The 24,823-nt window shown below is 43.5% G+C and overlaps 1 protein-coding gene across 5 annotated transcripts in view; it reads left to right on the top strand.

The window, feature by feature from the left end:
* Positions 1-11,099: 11,099 nt before the first annotated feature.
* ARHGAP25 (Rho GTPase activating protein 25) overlaps positions 11,100-24,823 on the top strand; it is a 90,699-nt gene continuing 76,975 nt past the window's right edge. For 3 of the 5 annotated variants that reach the window (XM_005575698.4, XM_005575696.4, XM_065527007.1), the window contains exon 1: positions 11,100-11,549. In XM_005575698.4, coding sequence (XP_005575755.1) covers positions 11,489-11,549 — 61 coding nt within the window. In that variant the 5' untranslated portion in view covers positions 11,100-11,488. Of the gene's footprint in view, positions 11,550-11,672; positions 11,832-24,823 lie in introns of those variants that run through there. The other 2 variants (XM_074011628.1, XM_065527008.1) reach the window with 1 other exon arrangement.

Genomic DNA, 24,823 nt, shown 5'->3' with positions numbered 1-24,823 from the left:
TTGGTCACCACCCTCAGCATGTCACCATGCAGTGCTTTGTGGACTGAAATCCATCTGTACTCACAGATGTGGCTGAATGCAGAAACACTCAAGGCACCCCCAGACTCCAAAGCCTTACTGTGGTATAATATCCTCATTGCTTTTTCCCTCCTTATGTACCTGGAGCTACACATGAAACTTCTTGGGGTAACTTCAACTAATGCCAACTTGATTAACATTGGAAATAGTTGTGTTTCAAATAAAAATGGTCACAAGTTTTAATTGCACTGGCTACTTCAAATTTTCTAAACAAGGCTTTTTTGCATAAGAGATAAAGGTTGGTGATGTCTTTTATGAAATTGGTCCAAACTCATCAGAACTAGCCATTGAAAATTAATTCCTCGTTTTATTTTGAATTTTATACTTTATTTTAATGATCATATTGTATATTTCTGACCTGGAAGGGTGGCTTCCTTTCTTCCAGGGAGAAAGGCTCAGTCCCTCCTGGAATGGGCCCTGAACTCTCCGCACTTCACACTGGACTGGGCCCCGAATTCTCCTGGTGTTAGGGAGTTGACATTTTCCTCCAACTCTCTAAACATCTGGTCCCTAAGCTTAGACTACCTGACACCCAAATCTATAACGTTTATTTATCCTGAGCAAAACCTCTCTCAAAGTAGCCCCTCCTGCAACAGCAGGCAGCTGCCTCACTGGGGAAGCTCTGCAGTGCATGACCTCTGTGGGATGCTAAGAGGATGGGGCCATAGCCACCTGCTGACCCTCAGGCCATTACCAATTGCATTTACTGATGTTCTTCCTGAGCCACTCTGAGTGACAAAAAATACTTAAGTTCAAGGAAAGAAGTCTTTTGACATTATTTAACTACGCTCCAATGGACCTCTGCCCTAAACACCAGACTCAGATCCAGCTGCCTACTGGGTGGCAGTAGGATCTCCATTTGGAGATGTTTACTGGGCATCTTTGGCCTAATGTGGGCCAGTCTCCAGCCTCTGTCCAGCCCGCTCCTTCCCTGTCTTTCCCATCTCAGTAAATGGGACCTTCTCCCTTCTATTTTCTCAGGCCATGCTCGACCTTGTCATTTCCCTTGACTTCTCTCATTCTGTCATGTCCGTCATCCAACCCGTTGGGAGAGCAGACAGGATTGATCCAGGATATACACAAAATATCAGCCACTTCTCACCACCTCCCTGGCTACCAGCAGAGCCTTTGCTGGTCTATATTGTGTTTCTTTTGTAAAATTTAGAAAAACACCACCCCCATGGCTGAATGGGTGGCAGAGCCTTTGAGTAGAGAACAATACTCCTTCCTTGGATGGCTGAAGCTCCACAGTTAGACTTTGGGCTGGTGCTTGGTGCCCTGACTAGACTCCAGCTCCACCTATCCATGAGGCTGGTGACTTGCTCACTGCATCACCTGCACAACCATGCACAGTGAGCTGAGCAGGCCATGCTGGTGCAGACCTGCTGTCTCCCTCACCTTGAAACATTGCAGTCAGCTCTAAGGCCTCTGCTTTTGCCCTTGCCCTACCACCTCTCAGTCTATTCTCAATGCAGAGGCCACAGTGATCTTTTATTAGTTTATAATTCTTCTTATTATTATTGAAACAGAGTCTTTGTCTGCCACCCAGGCTGGAGTGCAGTGGTGCAATGTGGCTCACTGAAGCCTCAAACTCTTGGACTCACGCATTCCTCCCATCTCAGCCTCCTGAGTAGCTGTGATTACAGGTGTGTGCCATCCTACCTGGCCAATATTTTTCTTTTCGTTTCTTTTAGAGATGGGGCCTCAACTATGTTGACAAAGCTGTTTAGAATTCCTGGGCTCAAGTGTTCCTCCTGCCTCAGTCTCCTAAAGTGCTGGGATTACAGGCATAAGCCACCATGCCCAGCCTGATTATTTAAAAGTATACATCAAATCAAGGCACTCCTCTGCTATAAATCTCACTCTAAGCAAAAGCCAAGGTCCCAGCAAGGTCCTATGAAGCCCCATACAATTCGTTCCCTATTACCTTGTTGACCCGTCTCTTGTTATCTTCCCCTTCCTCCCTTTGCTATGAACACAGGACCTCCCTGCTGTCTCTTGAATTCCTAGGCTTGCTCTCACCTCTGGCAGAGCTTTTTCACTCACACCTCCCTCTGCTGGAAGGTTCTTCCACATAGGTTTACCTGGCTCATTCTCAACCTGGCTCAGGTCTTTATTCAAATGTCACTTATTCTGTGAAATGTCACCTTCACTGTCCAACTACTTAAAACTGCAATCTCCCTCCCCTCTCCCCTCAACCTGACATTTCTTTCACCCCTTCCCATAGCATGTTTTCTTTTTCTCCACAGCACTTAACACCATCTAACACATTACATTTATTTCACTTATTTATTTTCTTGTCTCTTTCCTCATTAGAACAAGCTCCGCAAAAGCAGGCATTTTCATCTGTCTTGTTGTTGGCTGTGTTCTCAGCACCTAGAGCACTGCCTGATCCCTAAGAGGTGAGCGGTTCATTTTGTACTTGTTGAATGAATGAGTGGCAGGAGGCAGAGTGGGCCTATTATGTGGAAATATATGAAATTGTTCTGGCCAGTCAAAAGCTGTCAAATATTGGCAGCTTCACGTGGCTCAAACTAATGTAATGTAATCCAGAACAATGGCCAAAAGGAGGTGTTATGTGAGGGACATTTGCTCCTGATTTGCTCAGTGTGCTCCTTCCTACTGGAAAACATGAGGTTCTTTTATAATCCCTTGGTAACGAATTTCCCGTTTAAATAGACATTTCCCTTCCTGACCTCCTGATTCACAGAGCAGCCTTCTTCCAGGTGGAGCCCCAGCAGCAATAATGCCAGTCTTGGCCTTCAGGCCTCCAGATATAAATTTTTTGGCTGTGGAACAATTTTTTTTGGCTATGGGACACTTAGAAAAAATAAACATCAATAGACTATCAAACTGTGGCCAGACATCAGATCCAATGCCAGGGACCTTGGCAAAGGTGACATCAGTGACGAGAGGGGGTGCGTCCAACTCACTGCTCAGGGCTGGGAGGAACAAGGCTCTGTGGTCTGAGCCCAGGAGCTTGCACTGCATCGACTGGGCTCACACAGAGTGTTCAGAGCCCAGAAATCTCTTCCTCTGCCAGGTCTGCCTCTGCCGAGCTTGCAGCAAGGCATAGTCCCATTGCACAAATCTTTCTCTTTTTTCTTTTTCTTTCTGTTTTTTTTTCCCATATACCCAAGAGAATGGGAATGAAACCTTGATTTTGTGCCTTGTAAATACAGCTTTTAAAAAGATACAGACTTAAAATCCAAATGAAAAAGAACTTTACATTTGGTGTCTCCAAATGCTACATGCCAGGATACTCATGCTGAGGCATCTGTCAGTCAAGACCACAAGATGCAGCCATCCGGCCTATGCACTTAGTATTTGCTAAAAGCGTGGTTACTGGTTGAGTGCACCTGCAACACGGGGGCCCACATTCAAATGCCTGCACGAGCCAGGTGGGAAATACAAGCGAGTGAAACTGGCTGACTCACGGCCACAAAGAAATGTGTTTCCTCCCAACCTGCTTGACTTCAGGCCACCTTTTTTTCTCCTGACTTTTGGATAAGATGTGGGTACAAAAAGTATTATGCTTTTCTTCTTACATCTATTAGAAGGAAAATAACAATACAAGTGGGACTACAATAGCACCTGGCACAGTCCCCCAGGAATGTAAAGGTTTGTGCCAATTTAGGGCATTTGATCTGCCTCAGAGGGTCTGCCTCTGCGGAGCTTCCATCTGCTGATGAACAGGGCATCGCCCCTACTGCACAAAGAACTATGTTCACAGAAACCTTCCCCAGCTTTGTGCCATGGCCAGGGACCTCCTGACAAAGGTCGACCCTCACATTCTGACTCTCCTGGAGTCTGTTCTTCACTCTGACCCAAACTGTGTCAAGTTCAGAAAACTGATCCTTGCTTCTCCCTCCATCCATTTCTCTGATGCTCATCAGTGAGGCAGCTGGAATAGGATTGCTCCATCCCCTGCCCAGGCATCATTTTAAATCCCTGCAGAAAACAACAGCTACAACCATCATGGTGATGAGGGATGACGGTGACAACCACAACCTGGAGTGCTCGATGGAGAAGGAGAGGGAGAGATCTGGTGACAAGTGACGCTCTCCAGAAGATCTAATCACTCCCAGAAAGATGTGACTGCCTTTTCATGCACAGCATCGCCTAAAAGTTCTAGAGAACTAGGCAAGGGGTAGGAGAAATGCAGCTGAAGTACATAGAAAAAAGTCTGCTGGAAATTTGAAATGATACTGAGTACAATGTACATTAGCAGGATGAAATGGAAATAAGACAAAAGTAGGAGAGTTTCAGTCAAAGTTGAAGGCTTGAGTTCTAGCTGGATGCGGTCTTGAGGAAATGCAGGTTCAGTGGGACTACATCATTGGATGTTTCACGAAGCAGGAATTCTGCTTTGGAAAACCAAACCAGCCAATAAGCAAATGAAAAGATGCTTAACATCATTAGTCATCAGGAAAATGCAAGTCAAAACCCCAATGAGATAATAACATTTCATCCTAAGCATTCACTAGAATGGCTAAAATAAAAAAGACTGATGATAACAAGTGTCGGGGAATACGTGGAAAAAACGAAACCCTCATACATTTCTGGTGGAAATGTAAAATGGTGCAGCTACTTTGTAAAACATTTTGGGAGTTCCTCAAAAGTTTAAATTCATAAAGTCACCATATAACCCAGAAATTCCACTGCTGTGCCCATACCCAAGAGAGGTGATTTTTTAATAAAAAAATTATTTGCTTGTTCAATTGAAAATAATTTTCAATAAAAACAATGATAATGCCATTTTGTCAGGAAAAGATAACAGTTTATAAAACAGTTTATAAAACTTGTGCACAAGGCCAGGCATGGTGGCTCACACCTGTAATTCCAGCACTTTGAGAGGCTGAGGCAGGAGAATCACTTGAGCCCAGAAGTTTGAGACTAACCTGGGCAACATAGTGAGACTCCCATCTTTATAAAAACAAGTAAATAAATAAATAAATGAATACACAAAATTTTAAAAACTTGAGCACAAATGTTCATAGCATCATTTTTCTTAATAGCCAAAAGGTGGAAACAATGCAAATGTCCATCAATTAAATGAACAGATAAACAACATTTGATCTATCCACACAATGGAATATTATTTGGTCATGAAAAGAAATAAAGTTCTGATACATGCTGCAATATGAATGAAACTTCAAAACATTCAAAGGGAAAGAAGCCCTTCACAAAAGACCGTGAATTACAGTATATGATTTCATTATGTGATATGTCCAGAATAGACACTTTTGTCTATAGATGAATCTGTAGAGACATAAAGTGGTTGCCCAGCGCAGGGGAAAATGAGGAGGGTCTGCTAATGGGTATGGAGTTTCTTTTGTGGAAAATGAAAATGTTCTACAGTTGATTATGGCAATCATTGCACAACTCTGTGAATATACTAAATCACTGAATTGTACACTTTGATGGATGAATTGCATAGTATGTGAATTATGTATCAAAAAAGCTAGTAAAAAACAAGCAGTCAGGTGAAGTACAAACATGAGAAACTATCTTCAAATGAAGATGACAGTAACAGAGATGACAAAATGAAAGACAAGGAAGTGACAAAGTGGAGAGCTAACATGCAGATAACTGACACTCCTGAAGAAGATCCTAGAGCCAGTGGGCTGAAAATCAGAAACAAAGATAGAAGAAACTCCCCCTGCACTGACTCCTTGCAAAATCACTCAGACACATCGACACCTAGACACATTCGACCCTTACAAATGACCAATAAAGCACATTAAAAAATAACTTTAGTTTCACTATTTAATAAAAAAAGATTTGCTTATTCAGCTGAAAATGATTTATAATAAAAGCAATGATAATGCTAACTGTGAGTGAGGTGCTGAGGGAACTGGGCTCTACATATATTGTTAATGGAAACATGAATCGTAGAACTTTCTCGTGTTTGTTCTTCACCTGACTGCTTGGTTTTTTACGAGCTTTATTGATACATAATTCACATACCATGCAATTCACCCATCAAAGTGTACAATTCAGTGATTTAGCAATTTGAGAGCACATAGCAAACCTTAGTAGAGTCTTATTCACTTTCCCAGCATTTATATCTCTAAGAATTCCCCCTGAGGGGAGAAAAGGACTAGATTTATCCAGATATTTAGCTATAAGAATATTACGAAAATTTATACATATCTCCAATGCTCAATGACACAGGCATTTGTTAAATTAATTTTGCTCTCATCATATAATTAAAAATCATGAGGCTACTGATTATGTTTTGGAAAAATGCTTAATGATAGATTCTTTTTCATGGCTTTTTTTTTTTTGTCAAGGGACGATAACAGTTTATAAAACAGCAGATGCACCATTTAAAATATTTACAATACATGCATACATACATTACATGTACAGATGAGTAGAAAGTGAGAGAGAAGTAGGAAACCAAGAATGGGAAAAGTTCTTATCACACATTAAGTGGTAACAATGATTTTTATTTTCTTTTTGCTTTTAAAAAACTTGTATGGTGATTTTGCACGGACTTCTGTAATGGTAAAAATAATAGTGAAAGACGTTTCAAGAGTTCTCCAGGCCGGACACAGTGGATCATGTCTGTCATCTCAGCACTTTGGAGGCCAAGGTAGAAGGATCACTTGAACCCAGGGGTTTGAGACCAGCTTGGGCAACATAGTGAGACCCCTATCTCTACAAAATGAGTTTTTAAAAAATTAGCCAGGCATGGTAGTGAGCGCTTGTAGTCCCACCTGCTCCATAGGCCAAGGCGGGAGGATGGTTTAAGCCCAGGAGGTTGAGGCTGCAGTGAGCCATGATTGTGCCACTGCACTCCAGCCTGGTTGACAGAGTGAGACCCTGTCTCAAAAAAAAAAAAAAAGTTCTCCTCAGGCTAGAGTCCAACCCTTCAGCAAGTGCATGAGACCCTGGCCCCAGCAGCCCCTGCAACTTCTACTAGCAGGTATGGGGCTTCTTTGGGGGCCATACATCATTTGTGATACTTCCCTAAATGGGGGCCGTATTTGTGTTTTAACAACGATCTGCCATTTCATTTGCCTGGAGTGTTCTCCTCTCACTCCCCCGCCTGGCTTCCTGGCTATTCTGTCATGGGTCACCTTTCCTGGGAAGCCGCCCAAGCAGAGCTAACCATCTCCTGCTCTCACTTTACCCTGTGTATACACTATTTTCGTATCTTGCACGGCATTCCTATTATGTTTACACTTCTCTGTCATGGCTCATTTGAGGATAAGGCCAGGTTCTTAATCATCCTTCTTGTTCAATCAGCATCCAACACCGGCCTGTATAAATGTTTACGGAGTAAATGAGTGAATGAATGAATGAGTCTGTCTGAGCTCTAGGTTCACATGAGCCTTGAGTGCAGAAGACCTGCACTCAAGTGCCCCTTGGATCCCTAAATCAACATGCCCCAAACTAAGCCCAACATTTTCTCCCAGTTCCTCAGTACTAATCCTCACTATTTTTGTGCGTGCACCATCTCTGTGATTGGAACTACACCCTTCCAGTGACAAGCCAGGATCGTGGGTGTCTCTTTTCTCTGGCATAATAATTCTCCTTTGGCTATCAATTCTGCCATTGACATGACTCCTGTGTTGTTTTCCATTTTTTCCATGCCCATGCTGCTGACCTCTCTCCCTCACTCTCCCTCTGCCTTAGATATCTGCCACAGCCTCCTCAATCCCTACCCTGCTGCAAACTCCCCAGTGACCTCTGTTTTCCCCAGGGTAAAGTCAGAACTCTGTGTCAAGGTTTACCTGCCCTGTGTGATCCAGCCCCGCTCAGCCCTGACTATCTCTCCAGCTTTGCTTCTCCTCAACCCCACCCCTTTCATCTTTCTTAGGAGCAACCTGAAGAGCTTTGTTGTCTCCGTGCCTCATTCATATTGTTTGTTTTGTCTGAAATCCTTTTTCCAACCCTCTTGCCTCCCTAACTCATTTGTCAAGCCTTACTTTAAAAGACACTTCTTCCAGGAAGCCTTCCTTCACTCCCCAAGTCCAGTTAGGCCCCTCCCATATGCACCCCCCTAGCTCCCTACACTTTCCCCAGCATAGCTCTCTCACATTGTATTTAATTGTTCACTTAATTGTTCTTCTCCTCCAACAGACTGTAAGAGACAACAGCCGGTGGCAGGGCGGTGAGGCGGGGAAGCAGAAACCAGGTCTGCTTGTTCATGAACATTCCTCCAATGTCCAGCAAAAATTTGGTCCTTAATAAAACCGCTCAGCATTCAACAAACCAATACAATAGATGGATGAATGTTTGCTTGTGCTACTGCAGATGCTAATTCAAACTTTGGGACCAGGCAAGGCATCTATCTGGCTCTTCTTTTTGTGAAGATCAGAGAGAGGGAGCAACAGTACCTAGTCGACTGACCGAGAGAGAGCTCTGTGGTGGGGGAAGGCTGCTGTGCTGGGCCCTTGCAGGGAGTGTGCTTTTCATCTGATTGCCTTTCCGCATATGCACAACTAACTTCCCCCATGGGTCACGAGTTTTTCCAAGACTGACAGGAACCTACCCTGAAAAGTAAAGGAAGTTCCCTGCGTGTTTCTTAATGCCACCTTCAAAATATTTTCAAAGTTCCTGGGTTTAAAGGTCCCAGGACTGAAATTTTAGATGGTGTCGAATACCCCCGTGGAGATGCTGCTGGGCCTGGTCGGAGAGCTGCCCCTCCCACACCCGCTTCATGAAGTCGGGATACGAAAAAGAGCAGTGGTGTTTGGGTTAGGCAGGCAGTAGCGCAAAGTCTCCAAGTGGCTGAGTCAAGTTCAGTGGAATCCAGCTCCCCGGGGAGGCTGGAGGGTAGCTGGGTAGACTGGGTGGGTGTGGTGAAGTCTTGATCAGCAAACACGCCGGCCCTTTTCCCACCCCTCCGCCCTTCTCCTTCCCTACTCCCGCTGAGGACTGGGTGTACTTCCGGCCTCACTGACTTTGAGCTTGGCCATGTGACCTGTGTTGGCCAATGGAATGCCAGCAGACAGGATGTGCGCAGAGGCGTTAAATGCACTTACAAGTTCTTCTTTCTTACGCTCCTTTCATGCTCCTTTCATTCTTGAAAAGAGGAGTACATCCCAGGTCACTACTGTTTCTTCAGCCTCCTTCTCTGGATATACAGTTTGGACATATTTAGTTTGAGATGGCTACTATAGATCTAAGCAGAGATCCATGCGATTCGGAGTTCAGGGGGTCTGAGCTGGAAATACACTTTGGAATCATCTGCAAATATGTGGCATTTAAAGCCTTGAGACAGACGAGCTCACTAAGGTGTGAGTGTGGATGGAAAAGGAGTCCAGTCGAGTGTTGGTTTCCTCCAATATTCAGAGGTCAGAGAGATGAGAAGGAATCAGCAAGAAAACAGACACGGAAAAGCCAGAAAGGCAGGCAGACACGCAGGCCAACCGTGGGCCGTGGGAGCCCCAAGGACAGAGGCCTCAGAGTTGGAGAGAGCTATCAAATGTGTCCGTCATGGCGGATGGGCCTGCGAGATGAATATGAAGCACTGACCTGTGAGTTTAGTGACAGGGATGTCGTAGGTATCCTTGATAAGAATATATTTTTTGGGGTCATGGGGCAAAAACATCAGCTAAGGGATTCAGGAGAGAATAAGAGGAGAGATATTTGCAAGTTAGACAGTTCTTACTAAAGCTTGGTTCAGAAATGAAGGAGAGAAATGGGACTCTAGCCCAAGGGGGTGGTGGCATCCAGAGAGTTTTTATGTGGGATAAAAAATAATAAATTTGAACGCTGACAAGAAGGATCCAAGAGAAAGAAGAAATTGATGATGCAACAGGGATGGGAGAGCGGTAACAGCCAGTTCACCCATTGTACCAAGAATAAGATTAGGGATACAGCTTGCATGCAGGTAGGTGAGCAGATAGAGTGAGGGAAACTTGGGGACATTCTCTCGCAGTTACATCGATTTTCTCAATGAAACGGGAACCCAGGTCGTCAGCAAGAGTAAGCAAGTGGCAGGTGAAGAAGAAAGTATAACAGAGTCATCTAGGAGAGTTGGAGAATGAATGGAGCAAGGTGTGCAGCTTAGATGCTGGCTAACAGTGACTATTCTGAGCACTTTGTACTGGCTTTTCTACTAAAGCTTCACAACAGCCTGTGAAGTAAGCCCTATTATTTGCCCCATCTACAGATAAGAATTGAAGCACAAAGTGGTCAAGAAACTTGTCCATAGTCCCACAGCAAGAAAGCCAGGATTTGACTACCAGTGATGTGTTTCCAGGGCCCAAATGCTTAATCACTAGGTTAGGCTGACCCAGTTAAACATGAAAGCTTGTCACGTAACTGAACTAAATAGAAGAGAATAAAGGTTGAACTAATGTTTGTGGTGAAACCACTCTGTGTCAAGCTCTGCACTAGATGCCTTTGCAAAAACCCTTTGAGCTGTGGTTATTATCAACCCCATTTTACTGATGAGGACATTAAGGTCTGGAAAGATTCAGTTGCTTGTTAAAAAGTTGAAGAGCTAGCAAATGGAAGCCCACACACCTGATTCTAAAGCCCACACCCTGTGTACAATGCCAAAGAACCCTTATGATATGTGAGTGGGTCGACCTAGCTTCAGTTGATTCATTAAAGCCAAATACATCAAAACCCTCCCTACATCAGGCTGAGATCACTTGCAAACTTTATCCTGAGCAGCTGGAGAGCTTGCGACATGGTCCTTAGAGCAGGAAGAATTTAAAAGAAGATAACTTTGGGGAATGTTGGTTGTTTTTCTGACCATTTTTGGATGCTTGATCCATTAGGTGAGGAAGAGGAGAGCTTAGAGTTGAAGTAGATGATGGGAGTTTGAACATTTTCTTTTAATTAAAACTGTAGCCTTTTATAACAGAAGCAACCATTCTGGTTTTTCAAGCATTTCCAAAAACCATTTTCTCAAGAAAGAGTGCTCATAATGTATCATCTTTACTGAACGGCCACCCACTTCCTCAAATGCAAGGAAGCAGACAGTTAAACACACACACACACACACACACACACACACACACACACACACACACACAAAACCGAGAGGCAGCAGTTGTTTATCAGGACCTCAACTCAGTGAGGCCTGAGATTCTTTCGAAAAGGAGTTTTGCTTCCCATGACGCAGAGGGAAGTGTCAATTGGGATATTTCTGGTAAAACTGAAAGCAAGAAAAGCAGGGTGCCAGCCCCTGTGGGACTGAGGGTGGAGGCTGGGGGAGTTTGGGTGCCATCCTCCAGTGACAGATGGATGGACCTTTCATCTAAGAGAAAGGAGGAGACACGTTGGCAAATCAATCTCAAGCCTAAGATTGCTTGTGAAGCAATCATAAGGAGGAACAAAAACAGACACAAAAACAGAGGGAAAGAGCGAAAAGACAAGAAGGGCGCAAACAGTGACAGACTCACCGCTTCACTAACTACTCACTTAAACTGGAAGCAAAATGTCCCTAAAATTGCCAAGGAACTGGGATTTCAACCTGAAAGTGGAGGCTGCGAAAATAGGTATGGTTGGTGTCTTGTCTTTGTTGCCTCTGTGATTCTTACGTATACTCGAGCACCATTTGCATGTTGGTCTGCAGGGAGCATAGTCTACTTAAAAATGGATATCGCAGCAAATCTGAGTTTGAGGGACCATTTGCATTTAAGTTGGCATGCCAGGTCCAAGTTCTAAAATGCTGGGAGGGGGTTCTCTTTCATTTGGACAAAACAGTGGGATGGAACTTCTTGGTGTACAGGATCTGGGGTACTTCAGATGATTTAAGGCTACAGATTACACACCAAACTGTGAGTTTTTAGCATATTCCATTTCCTTCCTGTTTGGAAACTCATCCATATTTTGAATGGTTCTGAACAGGAGCACAAAGACTAGAGTCTTTTGAGGTGCTCAATCTGTAAGTAAATTCAATGGGTGTTCTGTTTTGTGAGCCCAGGAGTCAAGGTGTATTATTTGTAGCAAAAGGTAGACAACAAAAACAAGACAGGAACATAAAAAAGTACTAAAGTATAATGAAGACCTTATGTAATAAAGATACAATTAAAGGAACAGAATGGGAGGGAATTCTTAGATGAGTTGGAAAAGAGATGTATTTATTATTATTTTAAGGGAGACTGCATATTTTCTGAGATAGTCTGTCCTTTAATCCTTACCCTGTCCTTCTAATGATGATAGTGATACATTAAGTTTAATCTATATATTCGTTGTGAAGTTCTTTACATTGATTTCTTCTATTGCTAAATTGGTCACAGTAATTCATGGTAGAGCAACTGGGCTGAAAACGATTGCCTACATTTATGTATCTCGGCCATATATGAGATAACTTCCTTGATATTAGACATAGATAAGTATTAAGGTGTTTCTAACAGCTTGGAGGAATTCTGCTTGAACAAGTTTTAGATTTGAACCTCTAAAGGGATTAAGTGTGCTACTAAAATAAGTGCTTCATTGAAAAGTCACAAGCGGAGCATTAATGATGTAGGTGTGAGAAAGGATTTGAAAGAAAACAGAGTAATCAGAGAAGCCATTTATCTTGATAACCAGGGGAGACTAGTGTTCCCTAATCAAGCTATGAATGATTGTATGCTGAGGTCAGTTCAGAGAAAAGATAGTGTTCGTACCTCTTACATAAGCAAGAGATTTTCCTCCTATCATTGATACCAATGTATTTGGCTAATGCTCAATGTATGTCATACAAATTATACGGTTCTGTTCCTTTGAAAGTGTCCTACTTCTACATAAATAAGGTCATTCTGCACTCTCTCCACCTGTGTTTGAACACAGGTTATTAGGGTCTTACACTCTTTTGTTTTAAAAAATGAGACAGTTGAGACAATTAATAGTTAAATGATTTTTTTTTCACAGATATAGGAAATTACCACACTACAGCTCAAGACTGTGTATACTCAGGTCTGGGATTTGATTGAATGAATTTCATGATTTTTACCAATGTTTCTTAAAGCATGGTCCCATAGATAACCTATATCAGACTCACATCAAGTGCTGGCTAAAAATGCAGATTTCTTGGCACCATCCTTACAAAATCAGAATCTCTGGAGGAAGGCCCAGGATCCTGCATTTCAACAAGCACCCCCCACTTTCATCCTCACCCAAGGAAGAACTCCTGCTGTAGGTACTGTGGTCTGTGTTCACTAGCCCCAGCAGACAGTTATCACCCATTTAGTACAGAGCACAGTGCTTGGACTTAACTGGACACACAATAAATATTTGTTGCCTGAATGAATGTTTCAGCCAACAAAAACAAGGAGATGGTGTTATTTAGTATTACTTAATGAAAAAATAATAATAAGGACATAATGAAATACAGAGGAGCCCTTGTCATTATCCATGCTATCTACAAGTTTGTTACCCTGAAGGACTGGGCTACGGTAGGATGCATTTATAAGTGTCACATGAACTAGAATTCAGATCATAAGCTGAGTCCTCTGATGGGGGAGAGCCCCTGACTCAGTCACAGGACTTCCAATCCCCTCTCCAGTATCCTGTGTCCAGATGTAACTATAGGAACTGGCTTACCAATATATCAAAGAAACTTACCTCTGTTGGGAAGACCTGTGGAACTGGGAGTTATGTCAGGAAAGCTGACAATCTGTGGTTTTAGTGTTTTCTCAACCTAGATACGATTAACATTTTGGGTTGGATGGTTTTTTGTTGTGGGGCCTGTCCTGTGGATTATAGGATATTTAGCAGAATCCTTGGCCTCTACCTACTGGGAGATGGTAACACCCCCCTACCACTACCAGTTGTGACAAATAAAACTGTCTTTACATATAGCCAAGTGTTCCTTGGGGATGGGGATGAGGGTAATATCTTCTCTAATTGAGAACTCCTGGAGTAGATGATCACCAAAAGGGTGGAATATAAGGTCACTTGGGACTAGAACCCAAATATTAACTCATGATTCACTCTGTAGCTCAATTTTTTGGAGGCTGTTATTGAGATCTGTCCTCAGGGATCCAGGCCATAGCTTAGGAAGGACACTAGAATGGGCACTTGGTGAAATAGAAGACACTGCCACAGAATGTGACCCAGGAAAGGGGCCCTAGCTTTTTTTGATGAGCTATGCTTCCAGTTTCCAGAATCTTGTGAGCTGGAGTGAAAGTGAAAGTCTCTGAGAGCGAGGGGCGGGACTCTCCACTGTACTTCCATCTCAGAGCTGAAGAGGGTCTTGCTGGATGGCAGACTCACCTGAGTCTACTACCGTGAGTCTGACAGATATTCATGCAGTGATGAAAAAAAGTCACAGACCTTCCTGCATCTGACCTATTGATCCTGGTGGGAATAGGGGTTGGAAGAAAAAGGAAAATGCAGAGCAAAACAGTCTTGACTTGAGGTGGAGCCAAGAGCACACACTTCTTCCTTTGATCCTTTGTCATCTTCAATTTTAGAATTATGACAGCTTTTCACTGCCTTCACGCAGTTACTCAAATATTTTGCTTGTTAATTTATGTAACTTTTTAACTGAATTGTCATCACTGGAGGACAGGTCCAGACTTTCTGGACCTCCAGTCCCAGGTTACAGGGCTTTCTTGAAAGAGTTACATGGCTTCCCAATGACCAGGCCAGTCTACTTGAGCACATTTTGTGCCTTATTTGAACACTGAAATGCAGGTTCCCCAGGTTGGGGAATCCTGAAACTATATAGCCCATGGTGAACCGATTTGTGCTTGTTTGACGTTCAGCTTTCTGAACATCAGAAAGTGGTGAGAGCTTTCTTTACAATTCATTACCAAACTTACCATATGCTAAGCAGACCAGCCTGGGTTATGGACTGAATGTTGTCTGTTTGCTGTGCCCAAAGTCTTTGCTTTCCATGAGTAGCCTCCAACTGGTAAAGATCCCCACACATGCAAGTAGAGTCGCTGCTACAAATACAAACAATTAGCTGGGCATGGTAGTGGGCACCTGTAATCCCAGCTACTTAGGAGGCTGAGGCAGGAGAATTGCTTGAACCTGGGAGGCGGAGGTTGTAGTGAGCCACGATCATGCCACTGCACTCCATCTTGGGCGACAGAGCAAGACTCCGTCTCAAGAAAAAAAAAAAAAAAAGAATATGAACACGGCCTTCCTTAGACACTGAACAGCTACACAAGGGAGCTGCTCCTTCCAGGGCCCACTCTGTTTTTATGCAGAAGTTATATTGCTATTGGTTGTTTAAGTAAAAATGTCTATCCATATGTTGCTGTTGACTTAACATTTAGGCATAAATTAAATTCTCTCCACCAAGTGCATGCTTCCTGCTGCCCAGGCCAACAGCCTTCTGGCCATTTGAAGAAAATGGACTGATGTCACCTCTGGGCCTTCTGCAGCAGCAGCAGAGTGGGGACCAACCTAAGTGGTGATGGGACGATAGGACCTGGTTTTATACCCACTCATGCACAAAATTCTCTCTATACATGCCAGACGAGGTCAACTTAGATTCTGTACTTTGTCTGAGACTGTGCACTTGGATTGGCAGAGGCTAACTCGGTGGTTCTTGGTGCCTATGTGTCTGAAACTAGGCCAGGGTTAAGATGCCCAATGGCTCTGGCGTGGGTGTACATCACTATAAGTCACTTCATTAATGGTAGTGCTGCCATCTCCCTGTCTCACACCTCACAGTTATGCAGCATCTTCATATAGCATCCAATGGGAGAACTCTATGGGGACTCCACCAGCTGGAATGTGGTCCTTTTGAGTAAGGCCCACTGTGGAGGTGTTGGAAAGATGCTCGGACCAACTGAGAGAAATAAGTTGATGAAAATGGTCCTATCACACACAAGGCAGCTTGAGGAAAGAATCTTGCATGAAGGTGTACCCAGGTCGAGTGGTCTGAACTTGTATTAAGATACAAGAGATGGGAGGGAGGAAAGAGTAGAAGCAAAGTCCCACTTGTGGCCACAGCAAATGAGACCAAATAGTACCTGGAAGAGCATGACGGAGAGCCACAGTGAGGCACAGGCAGATTGTGGGGATTCTGTCTCAGAGGATGGCATGGAAATTTTGTAGAGTCCCCAGACAGGAACTGAGATACAAAAGTTACAAAGAGAGAAAATAATTGACATTTCGTGTGTTAGGCTTTACTCATCATCCTTTTTCTCTTTGAAAGCTTGTTTAAAAACCAAAAGTCACTTTGCAAAGAAAAAAAAAATGATACCCATAGGCCTGCCAGATCTAGAATATAACTTTGTCTTCTTTGAGGGACTGCAGTGCTTCCTCATTTCTAGTAAGACAGGAGTGCAACTTACTGTGTTCTCTTTGTCTTGGCTGCCAGGAAGCTGAGCTAAATATGAAATATGAAGATAGTCCTGCAGGGCGTACTGTTCAGTGGGGGCAGAGACAACTGCAAAGTGGTGAGAGAGGTGCTGTGATGAGAACAACTATGGGAGCCCCAGATAGTGCCTAAGAGGAATTCTGACCCCACACCCCTGTTCCCATCACTGCCATTCACCTTCCTTGAGATCTGGGTGCAGATGTTCTTGAGGGCGCCCCAGACTTGCCGTCTTTCTCACAGTGATTTTCCTGCACATCGTATCTGCTTTTTTGGAGAAGCAGAAGGCTTTATACTATGTACAGACCCTCTGCATGAAGGAATTAAATGGAGTCTTTATGATCTGGCCCTGCTTACCCGCCCACCTCTCTCTTGTCACCTTCCCTTCCCCTGCTGCATACCGGAGACTTCAGCCATGTCCTCCCTTCTGCAGCTTCCAGCTCTTTCTCATCTGCCTGGAGCCCTCTCTCCATCCGGGTCTCTCTTACCGCCACCCAGTTCCTACCCATGCTGTGGTCGCAGTGTAAACATCTTGTCCACGGGGAGTCTCTAGTTCTTCTGATCACTAAAAAGAGAGTATAATAATCCTTTCCCAGGCCATTTAAACAGAGAAGTTTTCAGCTTTCAATACTATGGACTTCCTTTGAGATAAGAGCCATGAACATTTCTGAACATGGAGATATGAGTCAACCCCACAACTAACTGATCCTTTGGCTTTTGAACAAAATGAGTTATTCTTAATAAGGTATGTAACACCAGCACTCTAGGCCCTCACTGGGGAGAATAACCTCAAATTGCCCAAAGAAAGGGGCTAAATTGTCCATTGACTCTTCCTGATAAAATTGTGAAAGAAAGGAGAACGTATGATATAGGAAAGTGTGCATGAACTTGGGACTCTGCTTTAAACAGCAGTGAATCTGGGGCAAGTTGCTTAGCTTCTACAAATGAGACTAGTAACACATATGCTGAGAGGAAGAAAATATTTCATGCATATGACATATGTTAGGTGCTCAGCAAACATCTGTTTCCTTTCTTTATAGACAGTCTCATTTCCAACCTCAGATCAGACTAGAAGCTGTACTTGGATTACATTATCTTGCTATGCTCACAGAATAGGGTTCACTGAGTTGTCTTTTAATGTTAGATCCTCAGTTTATAGCTTTCCTGCAAGTAATGATTTCATGAAATCTGCTCCTAATTGTACTGGAAACATGAGAAGGAAGAATGGACAATGCCAGCGGCTTCTATGTATAACTCTATGTGAGAAAGTTGCTTGGGAATTCAGTGCTCAGAAAATAACTTTATCTTCTTTGAGGGACTGCAGTGCTTCCTCCTTTCTAGTAAGACAGGAGTGCAACTTGCTGTGTTCTCCTCTTTGTCTTGGCTGCCAAGAAGCTCAGTCACAACTTCTAACGCCCATTTGATTAGCATACTTTTCGACTTTGCCTTTGATCAGAGTTTATGTGTTCATTACAAATAATTTCCATACTTTATAAAATTTTATTATTTAAAAATACAGATGGGGGAGTCTCACTATGTTGCCCAGGCTGGTCTCGAACTCCTGGGCCCAAGCAGTCCTCCTGCCTCAGCCTCCCAAAGTGCTGGGATTACAGGCATGAGTCACCACACTCAGCTTCAGATTTTATACTTTTTAGTAGTGACTGAGCATTGCAATTTATCTAAGAAGGGTTCAAGGAATATTAAAATGTTAAAAGTTATTTCTTTTAGTTCATAAAGTAAAACGCAATCTCATAACCACTCATATTCTTTCCCTAGAGTTACATAAAACTATGGAATCTTCAGTACATTCAGACCAGTCATTTCATTTCGTTCACTCATTGATTTACTCATCATAAAACATGTGTTTGCTCACCTGTATGTGACAGGTACTTAAGCAGCATTGCCCTGCTGTGCCTGTCATGCTGTGAGCACCCCTCACCACCCCTCCACCTTTCTAAAAGTGATGCTCAACTTTGCTACCACCGTCTATTCTCCTTAAGCTGTGACTAACTAAGGTGACAGCTGCTGCACTGTCTCCTTTCCACACCATACTACCCATCCACCCCCAAAACATGCACACATGGATCTCAGCTCTGGATGGGGCTGGCCATACCCCACTGCTGGAATTTTGGCCTATGGTGGCTGAACCATTTGCTTCCTTGTTGGTTTGGAGTTTCAAAGTGAAAGAGGAAGCAGTACGATATAGAGTTCCTGAGTCTGATGTGAATACTTTTTAATATTTTAAAATAATTTTATAAAGTTTACAAAAAGAATTTTCTGGCAAAGTGTAAACTACCATAATGGAATGAGCCAGCTATCACACAGTGGTTAAAAAGCTGGCTTGGGGGCCAGATTGTCTGAATTTGAATCCCAGTATCATCAGTCGGTCACTGTGTGACGTTGGTCCTCAGGTTTTCCAACTGTAAAATGAATGCAATCCTAGTGCTAACTCATGCAGTTATTGTGAGGATAAGAGAAGATGATCTATGTCAAACTTTAGCATAAGAGCTGGTATCTAGTAAGTGCATTATAAACACTAGTAATTATCATTTTATCATTATTGTAATGGACATCAGCTATAATGGAGATCTGATATCAACTCCTTTGAATTAAGTCATTGGTGAAAAGCACAGCCAGCAGTGCCAGCGTGTTGTCTGTCTTGGTTAAGTTTAGTTCTTCATTCTTTTCTTTAGACATACGGTCTTTACAACATCTTCAGATATCTCCTTTCCTGCCCAGTGTCTGTTCCTGGCTCACAGCACACATACTGATCTGCAGTTGACTGGCATGTTCTGTTTCTTACTCTTTATGCTTCCAAATACCACATATTCACTTCCTTCTCAATTTGCATGACTTGCGTCAATTTTGTCTGCATGGCTATTCTTGTTTTCTTCCTTTTTGCTTTATTTTGTTTGTCTGTTTTTGCCAGTTCTTTTCCAAATCAGTAAAATGCCTGAGTTGTGACTTTCTAATAAAGATAATGATAGCTTCTGGTAAGTTTCCTGCAGAATGCCTGCTGTAGAAATGTCATTGTCTCTGTGCTATGACAGGAGCAGTTCCTCAAACTTTCCTTGCTTTGGGCAGGCAAAGGGACTCTAGGTTGTTTGCTGTGTGGAAGACCCTCCTTCATGACCTAGTGCTTCCTCCTCCAGAGCTGTCGACCATCTCCTACTGTCATGTGTACCTCTGGCCACTGAAGTGAGGTTGGAAGTTGTTTGTTTGGGCTTCAGGGGCTCAGTGTTTAACTGCTTGTGATCACTTACATGTGGGTTACAGCAGTGGCAGAGTTTTTCCTATTAGCTGTAAGAGGCCTGTACCTGTCGTACCAGTCTCTTTCAGATCATTATTTGTAGATATAATTGTGGGGGGAAGAGCAGGACCTTCAAAATGAGGCTCCCGTCTTTCTTGTCCTCAATTCTGCTGATGCTACCCAAAGATTCTTGTGCATGCATTCTTCCCCTTTGACGGTCATTCTGCATTTTGATTCCATGCACCTGGTCATTCAGAAACCAGAAATCCACTTTACTAGTGGGTAAGGAATTTTCTTATGCAGACAACTCAAGAGTAAAGATGATAGCAGATAGAGAGCTGTCACCTCCAGTCCATTCTCAGCCCAGCCCTTGTGCTCTGTCCTGAGACCAACCTGTTTGATCTTGATTTTGGCACTGATCTTCTTCCTCTGAGCGGTCCGCATTCTCCTTCCCAGGTAGAGTGACAGCTGGCCTGATTTGTCTGGGACTCAGGCTGTTCCTGGGACATGGAACTCAGTGTGAAAACCAGGAAAGTAATGCTAGAATCAGCTCTCTAGGCCCAGGGAAACAAAGCTGTGATTGTGATAGGTGCTCTGTATGTTTCTTGAACTGAATTTCCTGAGAAGCCACACAATTTATGGCAAAAATTGATTTAGGAGAAAATATCTTTAAACCTGGAGTCATTGTTCTTTCTTTTTAGTACTCATGGTTAGAAGTCCTTCCAAATTCATTTTTCAGCCTCCTTGAAACTGTCATGCTAGCTTCCTCCATCTGTTTTTATGAAATCTGTTAGTCTTGCTCACATTTTCTCCAGAAAGATCAGGAGCCACATCTGTCAGTGTATTGTAAGGTACTTCTTTCTAGAATCACACAAAAATTCCTACCTTTGTGAGTTCTATGTCGGGCCCCTAAGTTTGCTATTCTGCTTTCTGGATTTTTTTTTTCCAACTCTACTCCTCCCTCCCCATTACCATGGCCAGCACCCAGCTCCTCCTGGGAAGGCTCCCTGAATTACCCAGGTGTAATTAGTCCCTCTCCCTTCTGTGACACTGTACTGTTTTGCTCATTTTTCTTCTATTCTGATTGACACATATTTATTGGACACTTACTATGTGCTGGACACTTTACTAGGCTCAGAATGTAAGAAGATGGAAAAGGTTAGGATTCTGACAGTCTCATTAGAGACACTCTGAGGAAGCGGGGCTGGCCCACTAAAGGGAATTAGACATATGCAGCGTGACTGTGACTGTGACATTTAAAAAGCTGACACAGGGTTTGTTCTGTAACAAAAGCTTTTCTTGCCCCACTTGAGCCATAGCCCCTAGATATCTACAAGGGGCAAGTTATTACATGTTCATTCAAGTCTGTATGCTCCTTCCAAAAAGCCACAAATCAAGCTTCTAATCCCACATTGTCATTTCTGGTTTAGAGCCAGTAGAGAGTGCCCACAGACAATACAGTTGCATTTCCACCAATAAATGTGGTCTATTTTCATTATTTCTCCCCAGAAAACCCCAAATTTAACCGGTTTTCTGGCCAGCACAAAATTATCCCAATCTCATTCTTCTGTGGCCTGAAATGCCCAGCATGGTAATGAAAGTGATTGATACTGTAGTAACTTTGTGTCTTCACAGATAAAAAGTAAGATTCCAGATAAAAATCATTTCCTGAAAGAAAAACAAAAAAGGACACTTGACTTAACCACGAAGCCATACCTGAGTGTAGGAGGCAGTCTTTGAGAATGAGGCCTCTAAAGGCAGATGAGCCTGGGTTTGATTTCCAGCTCAACCTTTCCTCACTTCTTTGACTGTGGGCAAGTCACTTTAATGTCTCCGTGTCTCAGTTTTCTCATCTGAAAAATGGGGCCGGTAGTTCCACCTCCTTTGCAGAGTTGTTAGATAATACTTCCTCCAACCAGCTCAGCCACTCGTAGTCATAAATAAACCACGTCACCCCCGTAATTGTACCACCTCTGAAATCTCACTTTCAGACTTCCCACTCTGTGCCCACCACATCCTATGTGCCCAGCTCACCCACTCTAGCAATTCTCTGACATTACCTCAGTAAGCCACCATTCCATTGGTCCCATTTTTTCACTATCAGTCACCGCATTAGGTCCTCCTTACCACAGATTCATAACTAGCATGAAATCTACTACTGAACATGCAGCCTTAAATGATCTGGCCATTTCTCCTCATCATAACCCCTAACCCTATTTAAACCCAATAATCCACCTTCTCAGTGCCTGTACCTGGACAGCTGAACATCACTGGAGAAAAATCACCCCTGAGCTGCCTGGATTCACTTTGAATTTATGACCAGTCATCTGAGGTGGGCACTCGACATAGCCAGGCCAACTTACCACACCTACTGTCTTAGTCCACTAGTGCTGCTGTAACTAAATGCCTGAGACTGGATAATTTATACAGAACAGACCTTTATTTATCACAGTTCTGGAGGCTGGCAAGTCCAAGATCAAGGTGCTTTCAAGAGCAGTGTCTGGTGAAGGCTCATTCCTTGTAGATGATGCTGTCTCGGTGGTCTCACATGGCAGAAAGGGATGGAAGGGCAAAAGGGAGGAGTGCTGTGACCTCACATGAGGGAAGGGCAGAAGAGGGTGAACGCACTCCTTCAAGCCCTTTTATGAGGATCCTAATGCCATCCATCAGAGCAGAGCTGCTATGACCTAATCACCTCCCAAGGGCCACAGCTCTTACTACTGTTGCATTGGAGATGAAGTTTCATCATGAATTTTGGAGGAGACGCCATCATTTAAACTATAGCACATACCTAGTAAATTCACTTTCATTTTCCCCAAAACGTTTATGCCTACTTTTAAATTTTCCCCTCAAGGCCTTAACACTTCCTTCTGCCGTCACTCTCGCTGATAACATTCATAGAGAAAAATATATACAACTAAGTGAGAATTACTCAATTTTCCTACCACGAAAAGCTTTCGTCTACCCACATCTTCATCTCCAGTATAGCCCATAGGCCTGGACAACAGGGGCCTCCATTGGAGACATGTATTTTAGAGGGTCCTGCTCTTTTCTTGCACCATCTGTACTCCTTCCTCCCCACAGTGCAAAGAGTCTGGTTAAGGGGACATGCACACCTAGACCCTGAGCCCTGCCTGCCTTCTAGACCATCTGAGATTGTGAAATTCCCTACGCAGATGGCCAGGAGCTGCAAGAATGTTTTCCTAGGTCCTCCCAGTGGTTTTTCTGCAGACGGTTGATTGCAGCGAAGCCCAGAACAAAGTTCGGATGTCTGGGCTGGGGTGTCCACATCCATGTGTGTGAGGCCCCTGACTATGAAAAATGGAGCTGGAGATGGAGGGAGAAGGGGCATAGGTTTAAAGACAGGGACCTCCCCAGGGCCGGACGTGGTGACGCACGCCTGTAATCCTAGCACTTTGGGAGGCCAAGGCAGGCGGATCACCTGAGGTTGGGAGTTCGAGACCAGACTGAGCAACACAGAGAAACCCTGTCTCTACTAAAAATACAAAAAATTACCTGGACATGGTGATGCATACCTGTAATCCCAGCTACTCAGGAGGCTGAGGCAGGAGAATTGTTTGAACCTGGGAGGCAGAGGTTGTGGTGAGCTGAGATTGGGCCACTGTACTCCAGCCTGGGCAACAAGAGCAAAACTCCATCTCAAAAAAAAAAAAAAAAAAAAAAAAAAAAAAAAAAAGACAGGTACCCCCATGTAGACATCTTCTTGACATAGGCTTTCAAATATAAGTGATAGATCTGATTCCTTCTTCCTCAGCACTCAGCCCAGTTAAGCACTGGTGCATGCTACTCCACTAGGAAGGTTCCAATCAAAGTCCCTAATAATCCACACCTTGCTAAGCCAAGAGTGAATCCTCTGTCCTCGTCTTACTCAACTGTCCTGCAGCATTTGACACCATCAGGCATTTTCTCCTTGAAAAAAAATTTTTAGACTTCCTTGACACCATGCCCCCTGGCTCTCCCTTACCTCGTTAGTTATTCTTTCTGAGTCTGCTTTCATGAGGTCTTCTTCTCTACCAGATCTCTCAACAATGAAGTATCCCAAGCAGGACTGGCCACATCATTTGTGGAGCCCAGTACAAAATGAAAGCGTGGGATCCCTTGATCAAAAATTATTAAGACTTTCAAGATAGTGACAGCAAATCATTAAACCATGTGCAGGGACCATCTAAGCATGGAGCCCTTTATGACTGTACAGGTTTTCTGTGAAACTGGTCCCGGTCCCAGGGCTCAGTCCACCTGTCCTCTTATCCAACCTTAAAACCTTTAAAGCTCTTTCCATGGCTTTAAATCCTACCCTAACTTTCATACATTAGCTCCAACTTCTTTTCTGGATTCTGGATGGCCCCACATCTCCACCTGAATATCTCACAGGCTTCGCTCCCCCAGTGTGTCCAGCACAGAATGCTGAATCATCCCTCTTCCCACCCCTCCACACCCATTTCACCTGCCCTTTGCAAAAGGCTCTACTATTCACAGAGTTGCTCAGGCTAAAAACCTAGAGTCATCTTCCACTCATGTTTTCCCCTTCCACTCCAGATCTAATCTACCAGAAAAGACTTTTGGATTCACCACCAATTTATGTCCTTAATCTGACTATTTCCATTATCTCCAATGCTGTAAACACCACCATTACTTGCCTGGTCTAGGAAATAGTTAGCTGACTTGGCTTCCTGCCTCCACTCTTGTCCTGGACCATGTATTTTCTGCATGGTGGCCAGACTCGACATCTTTTAAAAGTGGAAATCATATATGTCAGTTCCTCATTAAAATTTTCAGTATACTTAGGATTAAATTCAGACTCATGATCCCTGCCCATGGGATCAGGCCCCTGCCTCTCTCTGTCCACCCACCTTTAGTCCTCTGCTCCTCCCACTCTGTGTCCCAGCCACACTCTCCTTCTGTTAACAGTTTTTTGAACACCCAGTGCTCATAGACACCATCTCAAGGCCTGTCTGCTGTTCTTCCTGAAATGTGCTTCCCAGATCTTACCAGGGCCTTTCCTCCACTCCATCCAGTTTTAGTTCAAACATTACCTCTTCAAAGACGTCTTTCCTGACCCTAGCATCTAGTATAATTAGCTATAATTAGCCCCTGCAACTCCAAGCTCTCTTTATCCCATTATCTTACATTTTTTCTTTATACTGTTATTTGTGCCTGAAACAATCTCATTCCTTTGCATGTTTGCACTAGATCGTAAGCTTCTGAAGGCAAGACTTTGCCTGTCTCATGCACTTTTAGAT

The sequence above is a fragment of the Macaca fascicularis genome, chromosome 13 (assembly GCF_037993035.2).
Source record: "Macaca fascicularis isolate 582-1 chromosome 13, T2T-MFA8v1.1".
Taxonomy (NCBI): domain Eukaryota; kingdom Metazoa; phylum Chordata; class Mammalia; order Primates; family Cercopithecidae; genus Macaca; species Macaca fascicularis.
Note: the sequence above shows the minus strand (reverse complement) of the source record. Positions and strands in the feature narration are given on the sequence as shown.